Genomic DNA, 22,434 nt, shown 5'->3' on the forward strand with positions numbered 1-22,434 from the left:
GGAGTAGACCTTGGGGTAGGGGTGTTGTTTCCTTGAAGTCAAACAGAACTGCATTTACATTAAAAAGCGACAACAATGAAAAAAAGAAATCCCATAAAAAAAAATAAAAAATATTCTGACCTGTTCTAATTCGCTAGGAAGAGTAACATCCGAAAAGGCTTTCTACTCATCTGTACCTCTCACAGTCACTGGAAGGGAGGCAGCTATCAGACACTGGGCTTGACACCCAGCATGACATGAAGCAGAAACAAGATAAGCTGAAGATCTACCCCTATGTCTCAGCTGGCAACACAGCAGAGTATCTTTAGGATTCCGCACCGCTACCAAAAAAGCACTCTTCTGACCCACAAGCAAGAAAGCACAAGTGTACATAAGGTTCTATGTTCACTGACTGCAATGATGACAAAAAAATGTTTTAAATAATTTCAAAGACTGATGAAGCAGAATCCTAAAGGAACCCGCCCCCACCTGCCAAACCCCTACATCCATTCTTCCACTCAGTATTTAAAACAGAACCTGAAACACTTATTAAAGTGCAGATTTTTCCTTCTGAATTAACACTTGCAGCCTAGCCTTACCTGTTGAGATTGTGGACATACTGAAAGTACTAAGACCGGTTCTCATCCTACGCACCTATGTGTCCCACCTACCATAAGAAACCTTCAGATGCATGGGTTCAACTGCTCGTACAGTCATGTAATAATGAATCAGAAACATTAAGTAGGCAGGGTGGTACTGCTGTATGAACTAATGAAACTTCATACACACACCTGAACCAGTAGTATTTTGGTTCAGGTTCTTTTCACAAAAAGAAGAAAAAAAAAGAAAGAAAAAAGAAAAGAACAACAACAAGCAGTTAGAACTGTTTTTGTAAAGACATCAACAGTCTTATTGTGTTACGGGCTTTGAAATATAGTACAAACCAAGAAAACTGAGTTACTCAAATGTTTTTCACACTATTGTCACCTACATCAAACGCCACTCCCCCAACAACATTTACCAGAAGTACTAAAAAACCTTACCTTTTGGATAATCTTCCAATAAGAGGTTGAAGTGACCTAACTGACAAAAGAAATCGGACTCGACCTTTCCTTCAGCTTTCAAAATTAGCGATTCATAGCAGCGAACAGCCTGGGAAAAAGAAATACAAGGTTTTCAAAATTCTGTATTTAACTACAGCAAATAATACATTTTCTGTAAATTTTCTGAGGAATAACAAAGCTTCTTATTAGTCTGTAAGGTAAGAAGTCTACAAACACTCTCAATAACATCATGAGCATTACTTTTCAAAGAAGAAATGTAGTGTTTAAAACAACATATTTGGAAGTTCACTGATTCTAATGCAAATTGACAGCAAATTACCAATAAAAGTTTCCTCTGGTTTATTTGTGGACTCCAGAAACATCTGACTTCCCAAACACAGAACAAACTTCTAACATACACGACTACTTTTAATTTAAAAATCAATTAAATGCAAAAGGATTTATTTTATTCTTTCCAATATGCAAGAAAGAAACCTGTGATTTTACTCTCATTCTGTGTTTGTTCTTTCTGAAAGATTCACATTTCATTCTACCAGTTAATTCATTACTTTTTGGTAAACTGAAGAATACACTAACTCAGCATGGTTGCTGAGGTGATTTATGTACCTTAGCATGGATTTCACAAGAGCTGATTCTTTTCACATAGAACTATCATGTCATGAAATGCAGTTTACTACCTTCTACTTACTACACAGTTGCTGTAGACTAAGTAAAGCTAAAGTCAGAAACATGAACCCAATTAGAAAAGAATTTTACTTTTCTCAAAGTTGCCCTAGAAGTTTATAAGCGGCACAAGCAATCAAAGTATGTTCTGCACTGCAAACACGTATTTTTAATAAACTGAACTGATATGCCTTCTATTCATCATAATGGTCATGTTCTTTAACCTATTATATTCTTACCTCATGACCCTATTTACACTTTGGGAATGAGTGAATAAATAAATAAACAGAATTGCTTTCCCAACTTTCTGAACTTCCAGTTTCTTATTTTGAACACACTAGCCATTAAAATTAAAGTAGCTGAATGAACTTAAATGGGAGGGAACATCCTTTGCATCAGCAGAAGACTTCACAGTTCTCAAAAGCTTGACAGACTCCCAATGAATTCTAATTCCATCCGGTTAATCCGTGAGTTTCACCAACTCACAGTTTGACTGTTTCAAATTTGGTTGCAATTATTAACTGTTTGGTTTTAGTATGTTACAGTAATCAAAGACCTTAATACTTAATTTAAAATTATAAGCTTTGTTAAGTCATTTTATTAAAACTGGAAATTCAAAAGGGGAAAAAAAATACCAATCTATCCTGTAACACTCAAGTCAAAATGTACAGTTGTATTAATCGTTGAAATGAGAAATGCCAACAAACAAAATGAGGAAATATAAAGAAATAGGAAAAACACACCTGTGGAGACTCCAAATTACTGATCTAATTTGTCTTTTAATTTGCCATTTTTACCCTGCTATGCCTGTTTTAAATCATTTCTCTAAGTGGTAAGCCATAATAAGATAGGCCTTGTACTCAATTGACACAAAGCCACGTATGTGACCAGATAAGTGGGTCTCTGTATCCCAAGCTCAAGATGTATAACATAACACTTTCATCTACTTTAAAGTCCAGAATAGCCTTATTTTAAGGCTGTTTTCAGAAACAAAGTTCTGATGGATAAATACAAAGCTATGCTGCTGCAAAACTGCAGCAAAACGGGTAACAACTATATTCAAAATCTATTAGGTGTATGTACGGTATTAAAATGATTTAATAAAGCCGCTGTAAATTACATATTTCAAACCATAGGTATTTGGCCATATTCTGAAGATATTAAATTGGGATGTGTATTCACTTCTACATCAAAGAGCTGCTGCAGAATTTTTCATTCATGCCCTAAGTTTTGCATTAGCAAACTGCACTGGAAGGTCTGGAATTCTGTTGACAGTTAATCAAAGCCACTATTCCTTTTATTTTATTCCCAGCACTATGAACACCTCAGAGTCAGCCAACTCTTCAATCTAAAGAATATGATCCCTGGAACCAGAAACAAAGCACCCAAGTCCAAAGTCAGTTCCCTAAAATTACTATATGTCTATGAACCGATTCTCAACATTCAGGCTTATCAGCTGAACCTATTCACGTCTGCAAGTATTCTAATACAGAATCTTGGTTTTTACGCCTTGCTGCTTCTCCCTATGTTTTGGTTTCATCTCTCGATTTGTACATATCGTAACACAGTTCTTGCTCATGCCTCTAATATTACTGTCACAGATTAATTTGCAGATAGGCCTCCCGTTTTTTGATGATACACAATACCTGCTGCAGCTGCAGAAGAGAATATTCACGCTATGACAATTTCTTAAGTTACTATTTTGTATTCTACAAGTCAGTCACTGTTCAGAGCATATAGAAATTGCTACCACCACAGGTAGTTCCCAAAAACTGTTAAAGAGGAAGTTATTTCCTAAATTAGATGGGTCAGGTATTTAAAAAGGAACTTGATTTTATGAGCAAATGTAACAGGGTTTTTTATACAGATGTTCAAGGAAATTCTAAATCACATGCACTTAAACAACTAAGCATCCAAAGACCCTTAACACTTCCCCAGCCCCTTTTTAAGTAAATCCTCATTACAAGATGTTATCACAATTATCAGAAGCATCACATATAGTAGGGAAACAAAAAGCTGTGCCCAGGTCTTTCACCCAATTCCGATCAACTCTCAACAAGGCAGATTTTCCCTTTGCCTCAGAACACCCTTTGAAGATATCACTAAGCCATATCGCTAAACACCAGCACAAGGCAAGGCACAGGACACCAGAGGCACAAAACAGAACTTCCCCTAACTTAAGTTACAGTTAACTGTTACTGTAAAAGCAATTCAACTACACCATTACATACACTCTCCCAGCTGATCTCTAACCTATTTGCAACAGTATCAGGAAAACACTTATCTTTATGCAAACTTAAATTCTGAAGATTGTTCCATAAGAATTACAAAAATTCTTCTAGCACATTTTAATAAAGTGAAACAGCAACTAAAAGCAAGCTTTACCTCCTTGGCAGGACCACCAAGGTCAACCTCCAACTCTCTGGAGGATGAGCAGACCGGTCACCACGTGTGTCTTTGTTCTTCCTAGTAGCCAGAGCAGATTCATCTAGAGAAACTAATTTATCCAGCTTTGGTTTTGGTCAAGAAACTCTTTTTCCTATCAAACCCCTTTAGAATGGTACAAGTATTTTTCTGCATAGATAAGAATTTGTCTCTGAGTTGAATGAATGGATGCAAAGCATTTTGAAGAGGGAGGTTGCAACTACACATATGTGTATATGGTTTGTTTGAAGGAATAATCAAAAGATCTCATTTCAGTGGATCTGTAACTTCAAAGGCCATCTATGGTACCACTTGTGCAACTTATTTAAATCATCCCGAGACACTAAGGATTCTGAGGAAGTTAAAAATCCTCAGGTTTTTAAGTATTGCTATTTCTCCACATTGCATGGATTTCTAAGTGCACTCAATGGAGTCAGCCTTGAGGATTACTAGTATTGGCAAATTAACAAGAAAGAGAAAGAACCTTAAACCAAAAGGAAGATTGCTACACAACATTGTACGCTTCCTTCTCTTTGTTCAAGGCTGCATGAAGATAAAAGGGAAACCTTAAGAATTCAGGAACTTGGCAAAATAATCACCCGCAGCTGCTTTGCTGTGTGACAACCAGAGCAGAAGCAGGGAACAAATACAGGAATGGCTGCAGGAAGAGAAGCTGGTCTATGTGATTTTAAAAAAAAAAAACAAAAAACAAAACCAACCACCACCAAAACAAAACAAAAAACACAAACACCCAAACAAACCCCAAAATTAATATTAATGTTGTTTGCCACCTGTCTGATTAAAAGCAAACTGAATTAATACACTTGTCAACACTTCTGACATGACAATTACAAACCCTCTCTTATCATCGTAGTTCGGGTCTGGGGGCTTTCTGCTTTCACAAATTCAATCACCAATTCTTTGGACATGTTTAAATACAGTACAGTGAAGAAGAAAAAGGCTTAATGTATTTGTCAACCTGGAAAACGTTAGCAAATCATTTGTATGGGTTCACAAAATGAAGAAATAATTCCATTATCATCTTCAAAATGCACTACCAAATCCCTGTATGTTCATTATTTATTATTCCAAAGGGAAAGGAATTGGGATATTTATTCCTGCTGTTGTGGGAAGAAATTTCCCCCTTACCCATTCTCCCTGAGAAAAAACCTGAACTAAAAAGAACAACCATATAAAGCAAATGTCAGTTTTGGCTACTATTAACATGATGCCTTTTTATGAAAACAAGATCCTAGAGTTGGGAATATACACTACAACCAAAAAAACCAATTCAAACTAAACCAAAGAGATAAAACCAGAATACTAAATATTGTATATGGAAATCAGTGATACATATTACAGTCTACTTCATAGAGGAGAAAGAAGAACAATGTTGGTTTTACTTCAACTAATATGAAGAAAAGAACTTTACCGTGATTATCCCTGGTTGCAATTATTTGTATTTTACAGCACAAATTCAAATTACTATCTAGACAACTGAGCTCAAAAGAAAAAAACAACAATATAGCTTTTTTGAACAGTTTCTAAAGATGATGATGTAATGGTGTCCGTCCTTACTTACAACAAGCATGATTGACTAAGATGAAAGCAGCAGGACTAAATGGCCAAACATGACAAAATTTTATTAATTCTTTAATATAGTAATGACATGAAAATGGAAGAGTGCACTGAATCAGCAAAATTTTACTTAAGACATAGAAAAAACACAACTACAGAAAACAAAAAAACCCTAGCAATATACATTGTTAGCATGGCAACAGCTGGGCAGTAATGTGCAGTGAAATAAGTTAATTTATTACCCAGTAAAATTCAAATAACTATTCAAGGAAAAGACAGTGTTTTAATGCAGACAATACAGTGTAAAATGACAAATTCAAAGCCTCAATATGTTCCTAGAACCTTAAAGTTCACAACAGAAAACACTGTTGTATATGTAGACAAGCCTTCCATCAGGAAAGGGGGAGGAACAAACAAATAGTTCCTGCTTCTTTTTTTCTTGTTTATCTAGAAAGCAATAACCTGAATGGATGGGCTTTGCAAGCACATAATGAGAACTGGAAACATGAAAAAAAAAAAAATCATGTGAAAAAATCTGAAAAGAGAGCCATCAGTGGACTTGTCACAAATTAAATATAGTACACTAATGCCTAGAAGTGAAACATTCATTAGTTCTTAAGGAATATTTTACCCCTTCTGGAAAACAAAGTCATTATGCAGACAGTCCTGGACACTCAAGTGATTATCACCCTATCTACTACCACTCAGAGGGATATCCGCAGACCAGAAAAGCAGAAGCTTGTGTATATGCTAGGCTCATTCTCCCCACCTCAGTATCAAAAGAGGATGTTCTGAAAGGCTTCTCTTCCATTCCTTTCTCCATACCACAATTCACCAAAATGCACGTGTGATTTTCTAATAACAATGAGAACAACCACCATCCTGAGAACTTCCTGATTCAATTTTAGCTCCAGCTCTGCAACAACAGAAGCGTGAACAAAGCTCGTTTCAGCTAAGCAAGGAGAAAAAAACCCAACAAAGTCTGAACCCTTCAGAAGTTAAACTATCCGCCACCAATTCATGACTGGCTGAATAAGCACCGTCACCTGGGCTGTAGATAACTTAAAGAACATCTCATTTACTTCTGCAGAGAAAAGCATACAATTCATGTTTGATTAAAGATAACCTATATTAATTCAGCAGACCCTCCACTGAAGGGTCTCATTATGTATGGATGACACAATACTCTTCCTTTACTTTCCTGCTCAGTATCAATTCCCACTACAGCTTTCACAGCTTCTTTGTACTCTCTCTTTGTGAAGCTCATACTGTGTTATAAAATTTCTCTCCTGACTTAGCACAAGTTTACTGTCCTTGTATTTCATATATGGACTATATTATACAAAAGGCTCAGTAACAGTGTTAAAAGTACAGCGTGCTGGACACAAAACATGCTCATTCCCCCAAAAGACTTAGGCCTCAAGAAGGAAAAACATGAACTGGGCTCTGCGGTAACTTTGTCATTGCAAAATTTCTATGGTATATCAGAATGTCAGGAAGTAACTCTCATCTGCTAATAATGTTTAAGTTCAAAAGTTCTTACCATTTCAGGGACAATAAATAGTATAGAATAGTGGAAATCCTCCTCATCCATTTCTCAAGAAACATATGATCAATTGTGGCAAATTTATTTCCTATCATTGTTACATCATGAAACAGGACACAAGAATGAACAGCGCAAGCGATGAAGAAGAAAAGCAGTTGTGCATGTTAGTTTACATGCATAGCTTGACAGCAACAATTAAGTTTCTTTAAAAGCCACTACTGTAGTCTAGGGCTGATCTAAATATAGGCAATGCTTGGAAACAAAAAGTATTTGTTACATCTTCAGTATAACCTGGAAGAAGAAAAGAGGAAATGAAGTAGTAAACAGAAGTAAGCTCAAGGTTTCTAAATTTACGTGTGAAAACACGACAACTAATTGAAAGGTGAACAGCACAAACCAAAAATGTTCTAAAGACTGGAGTAAAAGAAGCACACTATCACCATAAGAAACAAACAATTAAAAAAAATTAATTACAATTTAGAAACCTGCTGTGGAGAATTAGTATCAACAAAACAAATGTTGCAATCAGACTGAGAATAGGAGACACTAGTAACTTAGAAATAATTCTTCCTGAAGCCAATTATCACTCAAAAAGGAGGGACACTGCTTCATAAAAAGCAAAGAACTGCAGAACAGAATACAAAACAGAATATATGCAAATCAATCATAAATAGAGAAAAGTGACAAAAAGCAGAGGGGGGGAAAAACCAACAACTTGCTACCACTGAATAAAGAACACTTACTATCAACTGTAAGACATTCTTTACAAGTGTTTTCCGTCAGACAGATGTAAACTCAATAGTGTAGGCTTCTCAAAGAAAAATACAGGAAGCTTTAGTCACTTTCAGCAGTGTCCATAACAAATTGCATTTCAAAGAAAAATTTGTTGACTGGAGTTAACATAGTCAATCAGTCTGCATTAATTCAGAGCTCACCTTTAGGATGCACCCCTTTCCCACCCCTACGCCCTATTACTTCTTTTAAATACACTAAGATATACTTACAAAGATAGATGTGTATGTATGTACAGACACACCTACATTATACAGGAAATTAGAACAAATTCTAAAGTATCAGCAAACAAAACACTCTCTATTCTGTCCCTGAAAACATTTAATAATCAGAAGACTCAGGAGATAACGACAAAGTTTGCATGGAATTTCATCATTCCAAATAGTGCCATTCTTTTTTTAAAAAAAACATTTTTTTAAAGTAGTAGATTTTTCATAAGCAATTGCAATGGCCAATCTTTATCTGCAAACATAGGAACTTTTTTTCATTATTTTTACCATAACAATTCTATTTCAAGTAGAACTGCAACACCTTAATTTAGCACTTGCTCTCGAGCTAATGAATACTTCACCACACACTAAAATCTAAGACTACTAAATCTGGTTTTATTCTAGTGATTCTTAACTATACCAACATAGAATGTCACAACTGAGGTGCAAAGCATTTCACACTTTCAGAACATTTAGACAGTCAACTTTGATAGATGAACTCAACTTCTTTGAAAATGTTAAACCAGTTGTATCTAGGAGGCTACAGATTTTCATATGGAATTTAGTAAGATGCCGTACATCAAATAAATAGCTGGTTTCAATTTTATTGGGTAAATAACTTTGGAAATACCCATAAAATCAACACAAGGGGAAAAAAAGACCAATTAAAGCCAGACTCTGAATTAACAGCTGCCTGTTTTACCCAAGACAAAACCCCAAAGTTTAAATCTGAATAACAATTATTTATGCAAATATCTCATGATCCGGACACATCTTTGGAAATATAACACTATCATCTACCAAGCATAAAGATGACAACAAAGCAATGAATAAATTGTAATGAATAAAGTTTTTAAAAAAGTATTAAACAGAGAACAATGTACATATATATGCACAAGAAATATGTACAAAGACTGACCAACAAATATGTATTTATAAAAATGCTTCATTTCAGACTACATTGAATGATTTTCTGTGCTGTTGTTTGAATACAGTGACACAGAAGAGCAACTATGATAAACTATTTAAAAACTACCACCACTTGCTCTGCTAAACCTGCACAGTCTAAACTTCAGTTGCAAAAGGCTTCAAGCACCAGAGGCAGCCAGTTTTCAGAAATAAATGTCACTGGTAGCTTAGTCAGAAAACATACGGAAAAGAAGATTTATTTTAGAAGAACAGAGATGAAAATGTGTCAGGAGCTGTTTATGAAGAAGGTGTAAAAACTAATGCTAATAGGGCGGGAAGTACAGAGTTATCAGCACTGCAGGAGATGTAAAATCGGCAATGGCACATCAAGACACAAAGGATAAAACCCACACATCTAAATGGAAGGAACCTGGTTTCAAATACTGAAATACCATCATTTCAAAGAGTCTCAGAATGCTGGTACTTCTAAAGTTAGTGCAGCCAGTATACCAGGGAGGGTGCCCCACAAAGATTTTTTTATCCCATCACCGAAATCACATACAGGTACAACTCCACATATTATTTTTCCACTGTCATTCATATATACTCCTCTTGTGGCTGCTTAATTATGCTTAGACAATAAGGATGCTACTCATATATCGAAGTAAGAAACACTGGAATATAACTAAATACGCATGAAAACCGGCTTACATAGAAAAACGTTTTGGAGAAGAAATTTATGCCCAGTAAATACCCTGAAAAGTGCCACAATAATTCCCGTCAAGCTCTGTAGCTCTTCTCTGTTAATGTCTGCAAACACCCAGCCTTATCCCTCGCCTTTCCCACCTCATTTGGCAGTCTGACTGATAAAAAATTGCAATGAGGAAATAAAAGAGGAATACAGTCCTCCGGATACAGTCACCCAACTAATGATCAGCATCGTTTCTGAAGAGAACAGCTACTGTATCTTATACCAGGAAAGAAATAACGTCTACTTGTGCTATGTAGCAATAACAGGTGTGGGGGGTACATTCATACAGACTTCAGAATTGGTATTCATGCACTATAAAGTGCAAGTCGGAATTATTTTAGCTACTAGTGCGTATTTTCATCATAATATGCACTAAAGACCAAGTAAAATGACAACACACTCAAACATTGCTCAGGAACTGGCCAACGGAATCTTCTCATAGTAAAACTTGACACTGAATTTCCACAGACCATACATCATGAAGACTCCTGTAGCTGCGAGGTAAATAGCTATGCAGGTTGTCAACACAAACTGTTTTCATTAACATTCCCCTTGAGCTGGACAGAAGACTCCTTCTTGAATAATGTTTCCCAAGCCCTCTCAAAATTTGACATCCGATATAGATATGGACTTTAAGAAATACCGAGTGGAAAAACATGCATATATTAAGCTTAACACCAAGTCTCCACGTACCTCTACGTACTACTCATACACCCTCAGGGGTATTACTGAGCTAGAAAACAGAACCTGCTTCAAAGGACAGAGCTCCTGGTAAGTACAGCAGGTCAAAACCCAATTCTAACATTGGGGGTGAGGAATAGACCAAAAAAAAAAAAAAAACCCAACAAAAAAAAACCCACACAAAAAAAATTAAAAACATCTAATAAGGATATTCATCTAGGATATGAAAGACCAGGATTCAGAGCTTTGCCTAATTTGAAACAAAGATTTAAATTTGGGCTTTCCATATTCATAGTATGTGTCTTGAATACCAGATTCTCAAGACAACCTCACTTTTAAGCCAAAAGTCACCACAATGACTCACAGCGGAATAGAGACAGAACAACAGAGACTGAACAACAGAGACTAAACTTCCACCTATATGTGCAGAAGTCAGTTCCATCTATTCTTTCCCCACCTACAACTATAGAATGACCCTGTGTAGATAAGGGTGATTTTGCAATTTCAAATAAACAACTGAATAAAGAAAAATGCAATTCATTAAAGGAAGGTACTGAGGAGTTTGGGGTCACATCTGTCTTGGTTGAACACTAACAGACATAGCCTGAACTAGAAGTTCTTCTCAATTCCATCATGCTGTTATTCCTTCCAACAGAAGGATTTGCAAATACTTTTTTCTACCATGCCCAGCTGAAAAAGGTACAACATCCCCTTCTGTTGGACCTAACTGTCAGTTACCACATACTCTATTTAATGCACAATACTCCCAACACTTCTGGACAAGAAGCCACCAATTAAAACCATACATTGAACAATGCTCAATAACATGGGCTTCTACAACCAGCCACACCTAACTCCTTAATATGTAACTTATTTTAAAATTAATAATAATAAAGTAGTAATAGGTTTCAATTTTAACTGCATAGGTTAAAAGTTACGAAATAACTGAAAATCCAAAAATAGCATTCTCATCTTCAAACCATGATTAACTATAGTTTTATGTTTATCACAAACCAGCTCAGAAATCGGTCACTACGTTTTAGGAAAAGCGACACGCATCCCCAACAGACCTATGCCCAAAGGTCAATCCTCTAAACCAGCTAAACTTCTCAGATTTAAAAAAAAAAAAAAAGAAAAAAAAGGGGAGGGGGGGCAAAGCTTACACACAATTCGCTAACTTCACACTGCTGACATTCGCTTGTCCCAAACCTCACAGAAAATAGAAAATGGCCATTTATTTCTTTTACAAAATGTCTATTTGTAGACTAAAAATGAAAAATTGCACAATCTAAGAGGAATTCCACTGTACAGAACCCAAATCTTTAACCTGGCATTTATCTTGTGTTGCACCTATACTACCTTTCACAGTAGTGACCAAATCAGTGTCCTTATCACTAAAAATTCCTTCCAGAGAGAAATTCAAAAATCTTTGAACAATCAAACTGTTAGAAAGCATTTTACAAGTCTACTGAGGTGCAAACTCCATCACCAGAGATTCAAAATGGGACAAAGTATTCCAAAAGAACAGATGCGCAATATGACATTTAACATCAGGAAGTTCAAAGGCTATTGGCACCATTCATAAACTAGCATGTGTATGTGATTCATACACCAAGTAGCTTTGAAGATCTCCTTATGATGGATTACTGTAGGGTCTGCATTTAAAATGAAACAATAGCAGAAATAACTGAATGATATACATTTCAGACGTTTGTGGAGGAGCTTTTATTTTTGAAGAACATGCTGTACTCCGCAGGATTTCCTCCACAGAAGAAGAGGTATTTTGGTTAGTTAATTGTCTGACTCTTAAAACTGATGCTGCTATGACTCAGGCCTTCAGTTGAAGGACCAATGCCTACATTGTTTACAGTGGCAGATAACATCAATTTCAAGTATACATTAATGCAAAATCTCAGAAGGACCTTCAGCAGTTTTTACAGGCAATATAGTTTCCAAAACACAACCAAGTTGAGGCTGCAGAAATGCACAGTGACTCAGGGCATGAAGTCACTCAAGAGTTTTTCATTAAAAAGACAGTTCCTTAACACTAAGAAGTTGACTGTCTTCCTTTTTAAAGTTTTGGATGAATGGGACATACCCATATCTCCCACTTCACTGTCACTAACATAAATCTGTCTCCATTTAAAGGTTAAATTCACCTTCAAAGCACTCAATGGCTCGATCACAGATCTTTAAACTGCCAGAAAACACCACTGTGAGAACTGCAGTCAACAAGGCCATTTGGCAATGCAACAAAAGCTTATTGCCACAGAAGACTGGATTTTTTCAAATACTCATCCTGAAGAGTAGAAAAAGTATGTCATCAACACAAGGTATGTGGAAAGATGCGCACACTTTCACATTCACCTTCATTAATGTACACAAAAACCTCACCAAACACTGCAGAAAAATCCCTGTCAAAACAGTATGTCACCATGAACAAGCAATTCCTCTAGAGAAGAAACAAGGAAAACAGCAAAACAAAACAAAAATCTATGAACCAAGCACAACAGAGTCAGATACTGAATAAAGTTCTAAAAAACACATTGGTCACAACCACAGAAGCAGCAAATAAAAGCTCAGACAGGATAAAGGAGCGAGCCAGAAGGAACGCACAAGTGAGATGAAACCTTTGTCAGCCAGGAATGGCAGAGACGGAAAGTAGACAGATCACAATTTACTCAAGCCCTGAACAACAGCACCATCTTCATTGCGTTATCATTCCATCCCTACTCCATCTGGCAGCACAACAGCTTCCCCATTATTACTCACCCAATACATAGCATCTCCACATAATAATCACTTCAATCATGCCAGTCACTCACAGAACAAATGATTAGCCCTCTGTAGAGAATGTTTGGGGAGGATGAAAAAATACAAAGGTGAAAGAGTTTAAGAATATTTAAAAATTTATAAAATTTAAATTAAATACATTTTCAAGTAATCACAAAAGGCAAAGGGTAGCATGCAAGTCAGTCCCAAGTGTAAATTTTTTAATCCCTTTTAGTCAACTGTAGCACAAAAGGTTAATTTCTCATAGCTTTCTGCAGTAAGAGATTTATTTTTATCCAAGTAAAGCAAACCCCATCATTCTGGATGGACCACCTGTGGCCTGTCCTGTGCACGCAAAGGAGGTGTGTAAGCTTGATGCTTAAGCTTGGAATGGTGAATAACACTTGCAGTGCAAGAGAAATTATTTACTTTGTCTTCAGGCCACAGATGGAGAAGCGGCATCTCATGAAGTGCACGTGGCTTACAGGGAAAGCCTTCTACCTACCAAGGTCTGTGCTGCTGTTCAGCGCATGGAAAGGCTGCAACCGCTTTCAACTTCTTGGCCAATTACACCAAATAGCTACAGGAGAATAAGCTCCCCCAGCCAGCACTGACTGGGCAGGGAGGGCAGCAGACATGGGGGCTTCCCCTCTCCTCTGTTGTTCCTTCCTCTCCACATGCTGAGCAGGTGGAAGAGCTCCTTAAGAGGAGCCTTTGACAGCTGAAGACAGGAAGCCCAGCCCTGCAAAAAAGGCAGAACCAGGAGGCATGCAAGTAAGCCAAGGAGATGACAAGGAGTTCTAGAATGAGAGCAGAGATAGTGGAAAGCACGTTCGAAGAAAGTGTTACAAGTTGTAGGCATAAAATTTAGATTTTGTTTGTTAGTCTGTTTGCAGGCTAGTACAACAAACCACACAGACGTGACTCTTAATTTATGCTAACAAAAAAAGATAGTACACTGAAAATAAGTTTGGAACTTTTTTTGCTGTGGGATAAACCTGAAAAACTTAAAGTCTCTGCGGAATATTAAAATCAAGTTTGCAGTTCTTATTCATTTTATTTCCCTGCCTCTCCAGATATAAAGACTTGGCTCCTAATTTTCTGCTCGACCCTCTCATACCCAGGCAGACTGAAAGGAGCAGAATCTCAGATCCGTTCTCCTCACTGTCATAACGCTTAACAGTACAGTTACACTGCACAACTTGCAGCAGGGATAAATAAATTTGTCAAAATTTACTGCTTCTGTGTAGTAATGGAATGAGATTTGAGACTCTGGACCACAGTCTCCTGCACTTGTTTCACATACAGTTCAACATGCCTTCATTTTTCCTGCAAAAAATGCAGGAAACCAGACCAAGCTCTACCTAAAATCCATTTTCACAGGTGTTTAATAGCGTCCAAACAGCACAAAATTCAACACAAAAGGTGAACTGCTGTAACATTAAGTACACTTATTGGTGGTAGCCTATCATTATCTCTGTAACTTGCAGTGATACGATATTGGCCTTTGGACTGAATTTACAGTATTATTTTAGGTCTGTCAACTATAAATGAGGTGAGAACATTACTACTTGAAAACACACCCATCAGCATGCCACAGATGGGTTTTTCAAAGGAGGCATGTAGCAGTGAAATATTACACAACCATGTAAGATCCTGAACTCTGCAACAGGCTTATTAAAACTACTCAAGAAAACCTCAAGCACATTAATTATTGGATTATGAGGCAACAAACCAAGATGAGTGTATGCTGCCAACATAAGGCAGATGAAAAAAAAAGTATACACAATTCCAGAGTTCAACAGAGGATAATTTTCCAACAGAAAGAAAATAAGATGACCGTAAGTCAGACCAACAGTCTAGTGCAGCAGTCTAGTGCAGCATCCTGTCTTCATATTTACTTCAACAGCAGATGAACTAAAACAGCAGTAACAAAAGATTAGCACAGCTTTTACATGAATTCACATTCTTGAAAATGAAGCAAAAGAAAAAGGTTAGTATATTATCTTCCCCCCCCCCCCCCCACTTTCCCAGGCTGCTGTAATTTAAATTCAGGAACTTCCCGGGCACAGGTGGTGCTGCTGTTTCTAACAGCTCTTAATGCATTTTCCTTCCATTAATCTGCCCCACAACTTTTTAAAACGATGTCCACTAATTTAATATTAAAACATTCAGCAGCGAGCAGTTCCACAGATTAACTGCAAGGAACCATCGTCCGTTTCTTCTGAATTTGCCTCCTGCTAGTCTGAGTTGATGCTCCCAAGCTCCAGCAGTAGAAGAGCCAGGGAACAACCTGTTCTAAAAGCAGAAATATTAATACCATCTCAGCAGATTTGATCTACAGCATACTATACAATTTCTCCGTGTTCAGAAAAGATTAGCAAATAGATTTAGAAGAGAACGGCAGGGATAAGAGGAAAAAGGAGTTTCTCTTGCAAAAGGAAGTCAAACAGCACAAATTATTTCACTTAGCAAATCAAAAGCTAGTATAACAATTTGCTACAAGTACTGACAGGACAACCACCAGGGAAAGAGCTATTTCAGCCTAACAATGTTGACAGAAAAACAGATGTTTATAAATTTAGACTGAAAAATAAAAAAGGATTTGAAGAATCAGAAAATTAGGATCTTGCACTGTAATGGAAACAGTAGAGGCAAAAGGGCGCTTTTAAAGTGCTCTATCACTTTTAAGATGGCGATTTTCATAAATGTCATGACATTACATGTATATATCTACATCTGTGACACAACCACCTGCAACATGAAGGGATAGGCTTCAAAAACAGCTGGAAACTCTCATGTAAACCTATACATTGTTTTGTGTTCTCTTTAAAAGACTGCACAAGATTTCTGAAAGCAATTTCTATCTGAGTGCAACAGACCAATACCAATTACCTACTATAAAGAGCTATATTGTTAAACAAAGGGTTTATGCTCTTGAGGCCCTTCTGAATAAAAGCATTTGGGAAAGATTGGGTAAAAGATATAAGCAACTTCTTAAGATTTTGAACTACTGCATCCCTACTGTCCAGACAGGAGGCAAACACATTGTCTGTAAGTTGAGAGTGTAAGTACAGACCCAAAACCCACAGGCAGTATTTGGTATCTGGCCCGTTTCAACAACATAAATACACGTGGGATTCAGTGCTTGGATTCTCTCTAGTGAATCTCAATGTTTAATTTTAATTCATGAAGGAATGCAATTTTTAGCAGACATATTTAAGTTACTAAGAACCAAATGTACCTACTGTGGTCTTTCAGATTGTATTTTGGCTTTAATTTCACGAATTCTCTAACAAGGCAAGTACTAACACTGCAGATACGTCAGTATCACCTAACATAACAACTGACAATTTCTATCCTCATACAACTAGCTTTCCTTTACACAAAAGTCACTGCTTTTCAAAACTCACTTGTGAAATAATTTTCTCCTAAATTTGAAAAGTTTTAATTTAGCAACTACCCAGAAAAGAAAAATGAAGAGAGTAAGAATATTCACAAAAAGTCAGCAGCATTATATGTTCTCTGATAAGCTTCCAAGTGTTACGTAGACAATTAAAATGGTTTTGAAGAAAAAAAAAAAAAAAAAAAAAAAAAAAAAGGTTATTCATAACCTGTTGACAAACCATTTAAAGAGGGAATAAACAAACAAAAAGCACCCCACCACCACCTCTCAAACACCAACAGAAATCAGACTGGGTGTCACTTTTTAAGTAACGTTCCATGTCTCATGCTTAACCAGCATTGCTACCTGCAGCATAGTGCCAAAAGAACAAACAGCTCTTTTACCTCAAGAGCTATCAATATGCTACAAGAAAAACAGGTGTTCAGGAATCATAGCAGTTACATTACAAAGAGTATTTTTAAAAGTTTTATAAAGCTAAGCTACTGTCTAAAAGCTCTCTAAAAGCAGTACGTTCCAAATAATATTTCACAGTGTTTTTTTTCCAAAACCGGTAGTTGTGTGTGTATGTGTCGTCATCCCCCATTCAAATGGGTAGGAATGTGGAATTAGCTTTCTGCTGCACCATTTATCTAGTTGGTAGGCTTCTAACTCAGACTTACTCTTTTTTCCAAAATACATATAAACAACCACTGCCACCTATTATTTTGGAATGTTCTTAGTTCTCTTAAAGCTGATGAATGCCAATCTTTCTCTCCAAGATAGAAATGGTACCAGCAAGATCAGAAGCAAATGACAAAAGAAGAAATAGATCCAGCAAAATGCAGCATTACAGTTGGACTCTGCTGTCATTTTTGTTCAGGACTCAAGAATTAAATAACTCACTTATTACCCATTTTCGTCAACCTAAGTCTAAATCTGGCATGGTATTTTAAAATTTGAGAAATGTTATTTTCAGTATTGATGTTCTAATGCTACTGATTTCTTTCACTGTCAAAAAGCTATCATTGTCTACATTTACAGCTGTATTACTATAATGAAAGCTAGAGAGTGATATCAGTATTACTATTTTTGTACAGTTTACCTGAAATTGTAATATACCTTTTAAATAGAGACTGTAGCTTTAGGTTGGTGAAACAGGTTTTCAGAGTGACATGCTAAGTATAAAAACATGAAGTGAAAAGACCTTTGTCAATAAACTTTAACAGTTTGTTAGCAAGTAGAATTTTGTGTGATGCCTTCCAGAAGGCTTAGAGGAACTAAATCATGTCCTGAAAACAGGAAATACATGTAATCACACCTCTGTCCACAAAGATCTGAGAACAGTCACTGGGAAGCAGCTGTTAGTACTCTATGTGCATCAGGGGTAGCTGTACTCTACAGTCAAGGTATTAAGCAAAAAAGTATGAATTGTTATGTTAGTAGTGATGCAATGCAGAAAGACTTTCCCTTGAGAAATGGTGTAAGCTCAACTGCTAACATGATCAAATGAAAGAACACTTCTATGCCTTAAGAAAACCACATTGATTTATTTAGCACTGCCTTGTAGGGGAAGGCAGGAGGAAGGGTCGGGGACACCTAAGCCACTGTGACCATCAGCAGTTGCAAAAGACAAGAATGACACGCATTATCTCAGAGTTGTTGTAGATCATCGGGTATGGGGAAAAAAAAAAATGTACAAAACAGCAGAGTCTTCCAGGAAAGCAGCCTAAGAACTGAGCCACAGGAATGCCACAGGCAGCTCTTCAGTTAGAGACAGTGGCAAATAAGCACATGCACATTATACAGACCTGGAAAGAGGGAGTGTCACTCATGGAAGTCAAAGTTAAAATTATGTCCATATGCACAACGATTTCATTCCCTGGTTTTAGTTTTAGAAGTCTTGCTAGGACTTAGAAGTCCAGAAGGACACAAGATAGCACAGAACAAAGTTCACTGCATAAACCAAAAATTTTTATTAACATTGAATTTGCAGCGGAGGAGAAGGACAAAATAATCTTTTCTCTTACTACAACAATCCAAGTAGTTGTATTCCTGGGCAACTGCATGTGAGACTGCAAAGCTGTCACCAGCTAAAGGATATGGTGTGATTCTTAAATATCCCTCCCTCCTCCTGGAAACTTACAGTTTGAAGGGACTTATAGGTTGTGCATTCACAACACCCCCAAAACAACTAGGCTTATACTTCATTCATTTCCAGGACTCACTTAAAACCACTGGCACTCACCTACTCCACAACCTCACAGAACAGATGCAACTGATCAGTTTGTGTCTGACACACAAGTTTGCAGGCGAGGCAAATATTGCATACTGCTCTGCTACAACAGGAGGTCTGCAGTTTAGTGGTACCTCAAGACCAAAAACCAATGCCACTGTAAGGTGTACTTCCTAACTCAAGTTTAGCACTGCAAGCTTTCTCCACCCTGTGATGTCTTTTCCTTCGCCTACTATATAGCCTGACGGAAGCAAAAACTTTCATATTTCAGAGGCCTCTATTTAAACTGCACAATTAATGAGGACATTTATGTCCTGAATGTGGGCTAATTCCAAAAATCTTGGGAGATCCTCCTTCCACTGGTTATAGTAGTTTTAAACATGTGAAAGAGGGTAAGCATGTAACTTCATGATTTATTTGTGTGGCCCAAGCTACATGTGACCTCCAATCCTACTGCACACCTGGGCTGTATACTCTACACCTTGTTGAGGTACCTCCAGAAACACTATTTGGCTACTTACTCTTTCTTGTGTTAGAAATCTTACCACTACTCACAGTCCACTGTTAGCCATCTTCCCTTTCTTCCCTACTCCCATTCCAGTCGCACACTTTTTTTTTTTATTATTTTTCATTCCAGAAAGTAAATGTAAAACTACTTCCAAGGCCTACGGTTGTTATATATGGTCAAGTCCCACAGCACAGTTACATTCAGCTCACTGAAGAAGGCCCTGGGTAACCTTATCTACAAAGCTTTTGTGGTGGTTCACATACATGCTTACAGGGTATGAGGGCCCCCCATTTCATTCCCCAAGAACATGGAATACAACTCACACCTCTAAGAGCTCAGACACGACACTAGTCAAAAACTGAAGGCTTTTACATACTGCCTGCATAAAAGTAAATGACGCTAAATTAAAGATATTTCCCCACAGATAATGCAGGCTACATGCATAGAAATAGAACAGTAAATACTTGCATGATAGTATACAAGAGAAAACTATTGAGAACCATTGTAAAATATATGTATTTATTAAAAAGTGCTATTACCACAATTAATTAGGTTATTTTTGCACACTTATTCCTGTATTAGTTGAAAAGTACACAATAGTAGACTTAAGGAAAGGTAGAGAATGTAACTAGTAATACTGAAAATAAACACTTTGAAACTAATTTTTCTAAAATTAATGAGTGTTTGCCCCCCTCACGCACATCCTTTAATATCACTACATGTGAACTTAGGACCAACACCTCACACATCATGACACTTAACGTGATAGGAGGCTAGGTGCATGCAGCATTCAAGATAAACAGCTAAATATGATGCAGGGGGTGGGGTGGAGGGATGGGGGAAACAACAGGAGGGACACGTAAAAAAAATGAATTGGTTAACCTGCTAGAGAGGTTAGGAGGCCAACATTACACAAGCAATGGTGCTTTAAGTGTCTCTAACCAGTCAAAGAAAAGACAATTTATACAGATCTACAGCTTCATACAGAGTAAGTGCATGGGCACTTCATGGGCACTTTTCTGCAGCAAATGCCACTTGGCAGTAGAAACTTCACATTTCAGTACAGTTCCATTCCCTGAGCAAGTGCTGTGCAATAGCATCTCCCAAGAGGAGGTATTCTTTCTCCAAACCTAAGGGAACCTTCCTTCAAGTTCTATGTGCAAAGCAAAAGGTCCAACCAAAGGGATAATCAAAAGCCAAGATTCTGATATATGTGAAGGAAGAAAACCGAATTACAACTCACCTTTACACTAAGAGCCAAAATTATTCAGAAGTAGCAATTTAATTTAATTCCCTTATCTGACTGTGGAAGGACAGGCAGTATCATGATACCTGCCCTGTTCATTTAGTGCCTGTTCTTTAATTTCCAAGCAAGGTGTGAATTCATTCTACTTAAATGAAGTACCAATTTAACAAGCAATATGAAGTTACATAGATGTTGCATCATCTTAAGAATGTATCTGTTGTTTAATAATGTTCTTCTACATGCCATCTAAGTAACACTAGTCATTCCTCTTACAATGCAGATTTAATCCACAAAGTATATTGTCCAATGTTTTGTCCAAACCAAGTTAAAAACCAAGGAAAAAAACAGTAGCTTACAACTGCAATGTAAATTGATACAGCAGTTGCAACTTGTGATACACCTTTTATTAAGGACAAAAAGCAATGGCTCTAAAAAATGTTTATTTCCTTAAAAGCCATCACTTCAGAATAGTTTTTATCTAGAGAATATTCTGTCCTAACTTGAGTTTAATCCTGCATAACCATGGTACAGTACAACACTACAAGTTTTTCTGGTCAATTCAGTTAACAAATAGCAAGATCACATTGACATGAGCTGTAAATTCCAATACTTGCAATTTAAGGCAGATTGGAATTTTCAATTATTTAGAAAACACAGAAGATACTGAACGTGGAATTAATACAAGTAGTATCACAACAGCACATGAAGGCCCCAGCTACAGACAGCATAGCTGTTTTACAAAAATCAGCTCTACCACATTCAGTCTGCTCATCACTAGGGTAAGAAAATACCATACACCTTGGTTCAACCTTCCAACTAGGGTAACAGTAGGGAGCTCTGATGGGTTTTGATTCTGACATTGCACGTAACAGTGCAATGATGATAACAAAATACTTCAACCAGCATATGCTGTGTAGGGACTGCTGCGGTAGAGAAAATGCCAGCACAACTATAGGCAGCAGAGACTACTGTCCAGCTGAGAACATAGTGTGAACATAAACACAAAGAGATCTGAATTTGACAGTACACTGGCTCTTAAACCCAGGTACAAATACATACAGGTACTGATTACTACTACTCTTCAGTGGGGTTTTTTTATTATTTAGAAAAGGGAATCACTGGCAAACAAGGTGCTAAGTGAAACAGGAAATCTGCTTCTGAGAACATACCAGTTAATTAATTTCAGCAATGATAACAAAAATCTGGGAAAATTCTCAAATATTGCAGAAAAATCATGACAATTAAGTCATTGGAACAGAAATGTGTTCCTTCTTTCCAGCTGTCTGAAGCCTGACAGATTTTAAGCTAATTGTTAATGAATTGCTTTGAATCAGCTTGTTCCATTTTGGGGTTCTAATTGTGGAAGTGAGAAAGCCCTGAGGAAAAAGTTCTGAAATGACCTGTAGTTGGAACTTATTTTCCTGTTTCAGTCGGTAGACCTGCACTCTGCTTACTCACTCCTCTTGAGGCATAGTTTCCTGGTGTTAGAAAATTCCTACCTATCTGTACTGAAGAATCTTTAAAATAAGCATTGGAACCAGTGCTGCACTACTAAGGAAGCTTCACTCTAATCTCATTGCTTAAAAAACAAACAAACAAAAAAATCAAGAACAAATTTAAATAATCTCTGAATATCAACAAGCTTTCTCCAGAAGATCCCTGCTGCTTGTCTGGACAATCTAAAACACCTTTAA

At 37.0% G+C, this 22,434-nt stretch overlaps 1 protein-coding gene across 19 annotated transcripts in view; it reads right to left on the minus strand.

Moving 5' to 3' along the window:
- Positions 1-22,434, minus strand: part of KDM6A (lysine demethylase 6A) — a 162,955-nt gene that overhangs the window by 125,598 nt on the left and 14,923 nt on the right. For all 19 annotated transcript variants that reach the window (XR_005826587.1, XM_040585252.1, XM_040585248.1 and 16 more), the window contains exon 3: positions 1,023-1,131. Coding sequence is in view for 18 of the 19 variants with exons in the window: in XM_040585252.1 (XP_040441186.1) it covers positions 1,023-1,131 (109 nt within the window). In the remaining variant the exon portion in view is untranslated. The remainder of the gene's footprint in view (positions 1-1,022; positions 1,132-22,434) is intronic.

This window comes from Falco naumanni, chromosome 2 (assembly GCF_017639655.2).
Source record: "Falco naumanni isolate bFalNau1 chromosome 2, bFalNau1.pat, whole genome shotgun sequence".
Classification (NCBI taxonomy): domain Eukaryota; kingdom Metazoa; phylum Chordata; class Aves; order Falconiformes; family Falconidae; genus Falco; species Falco naumanni.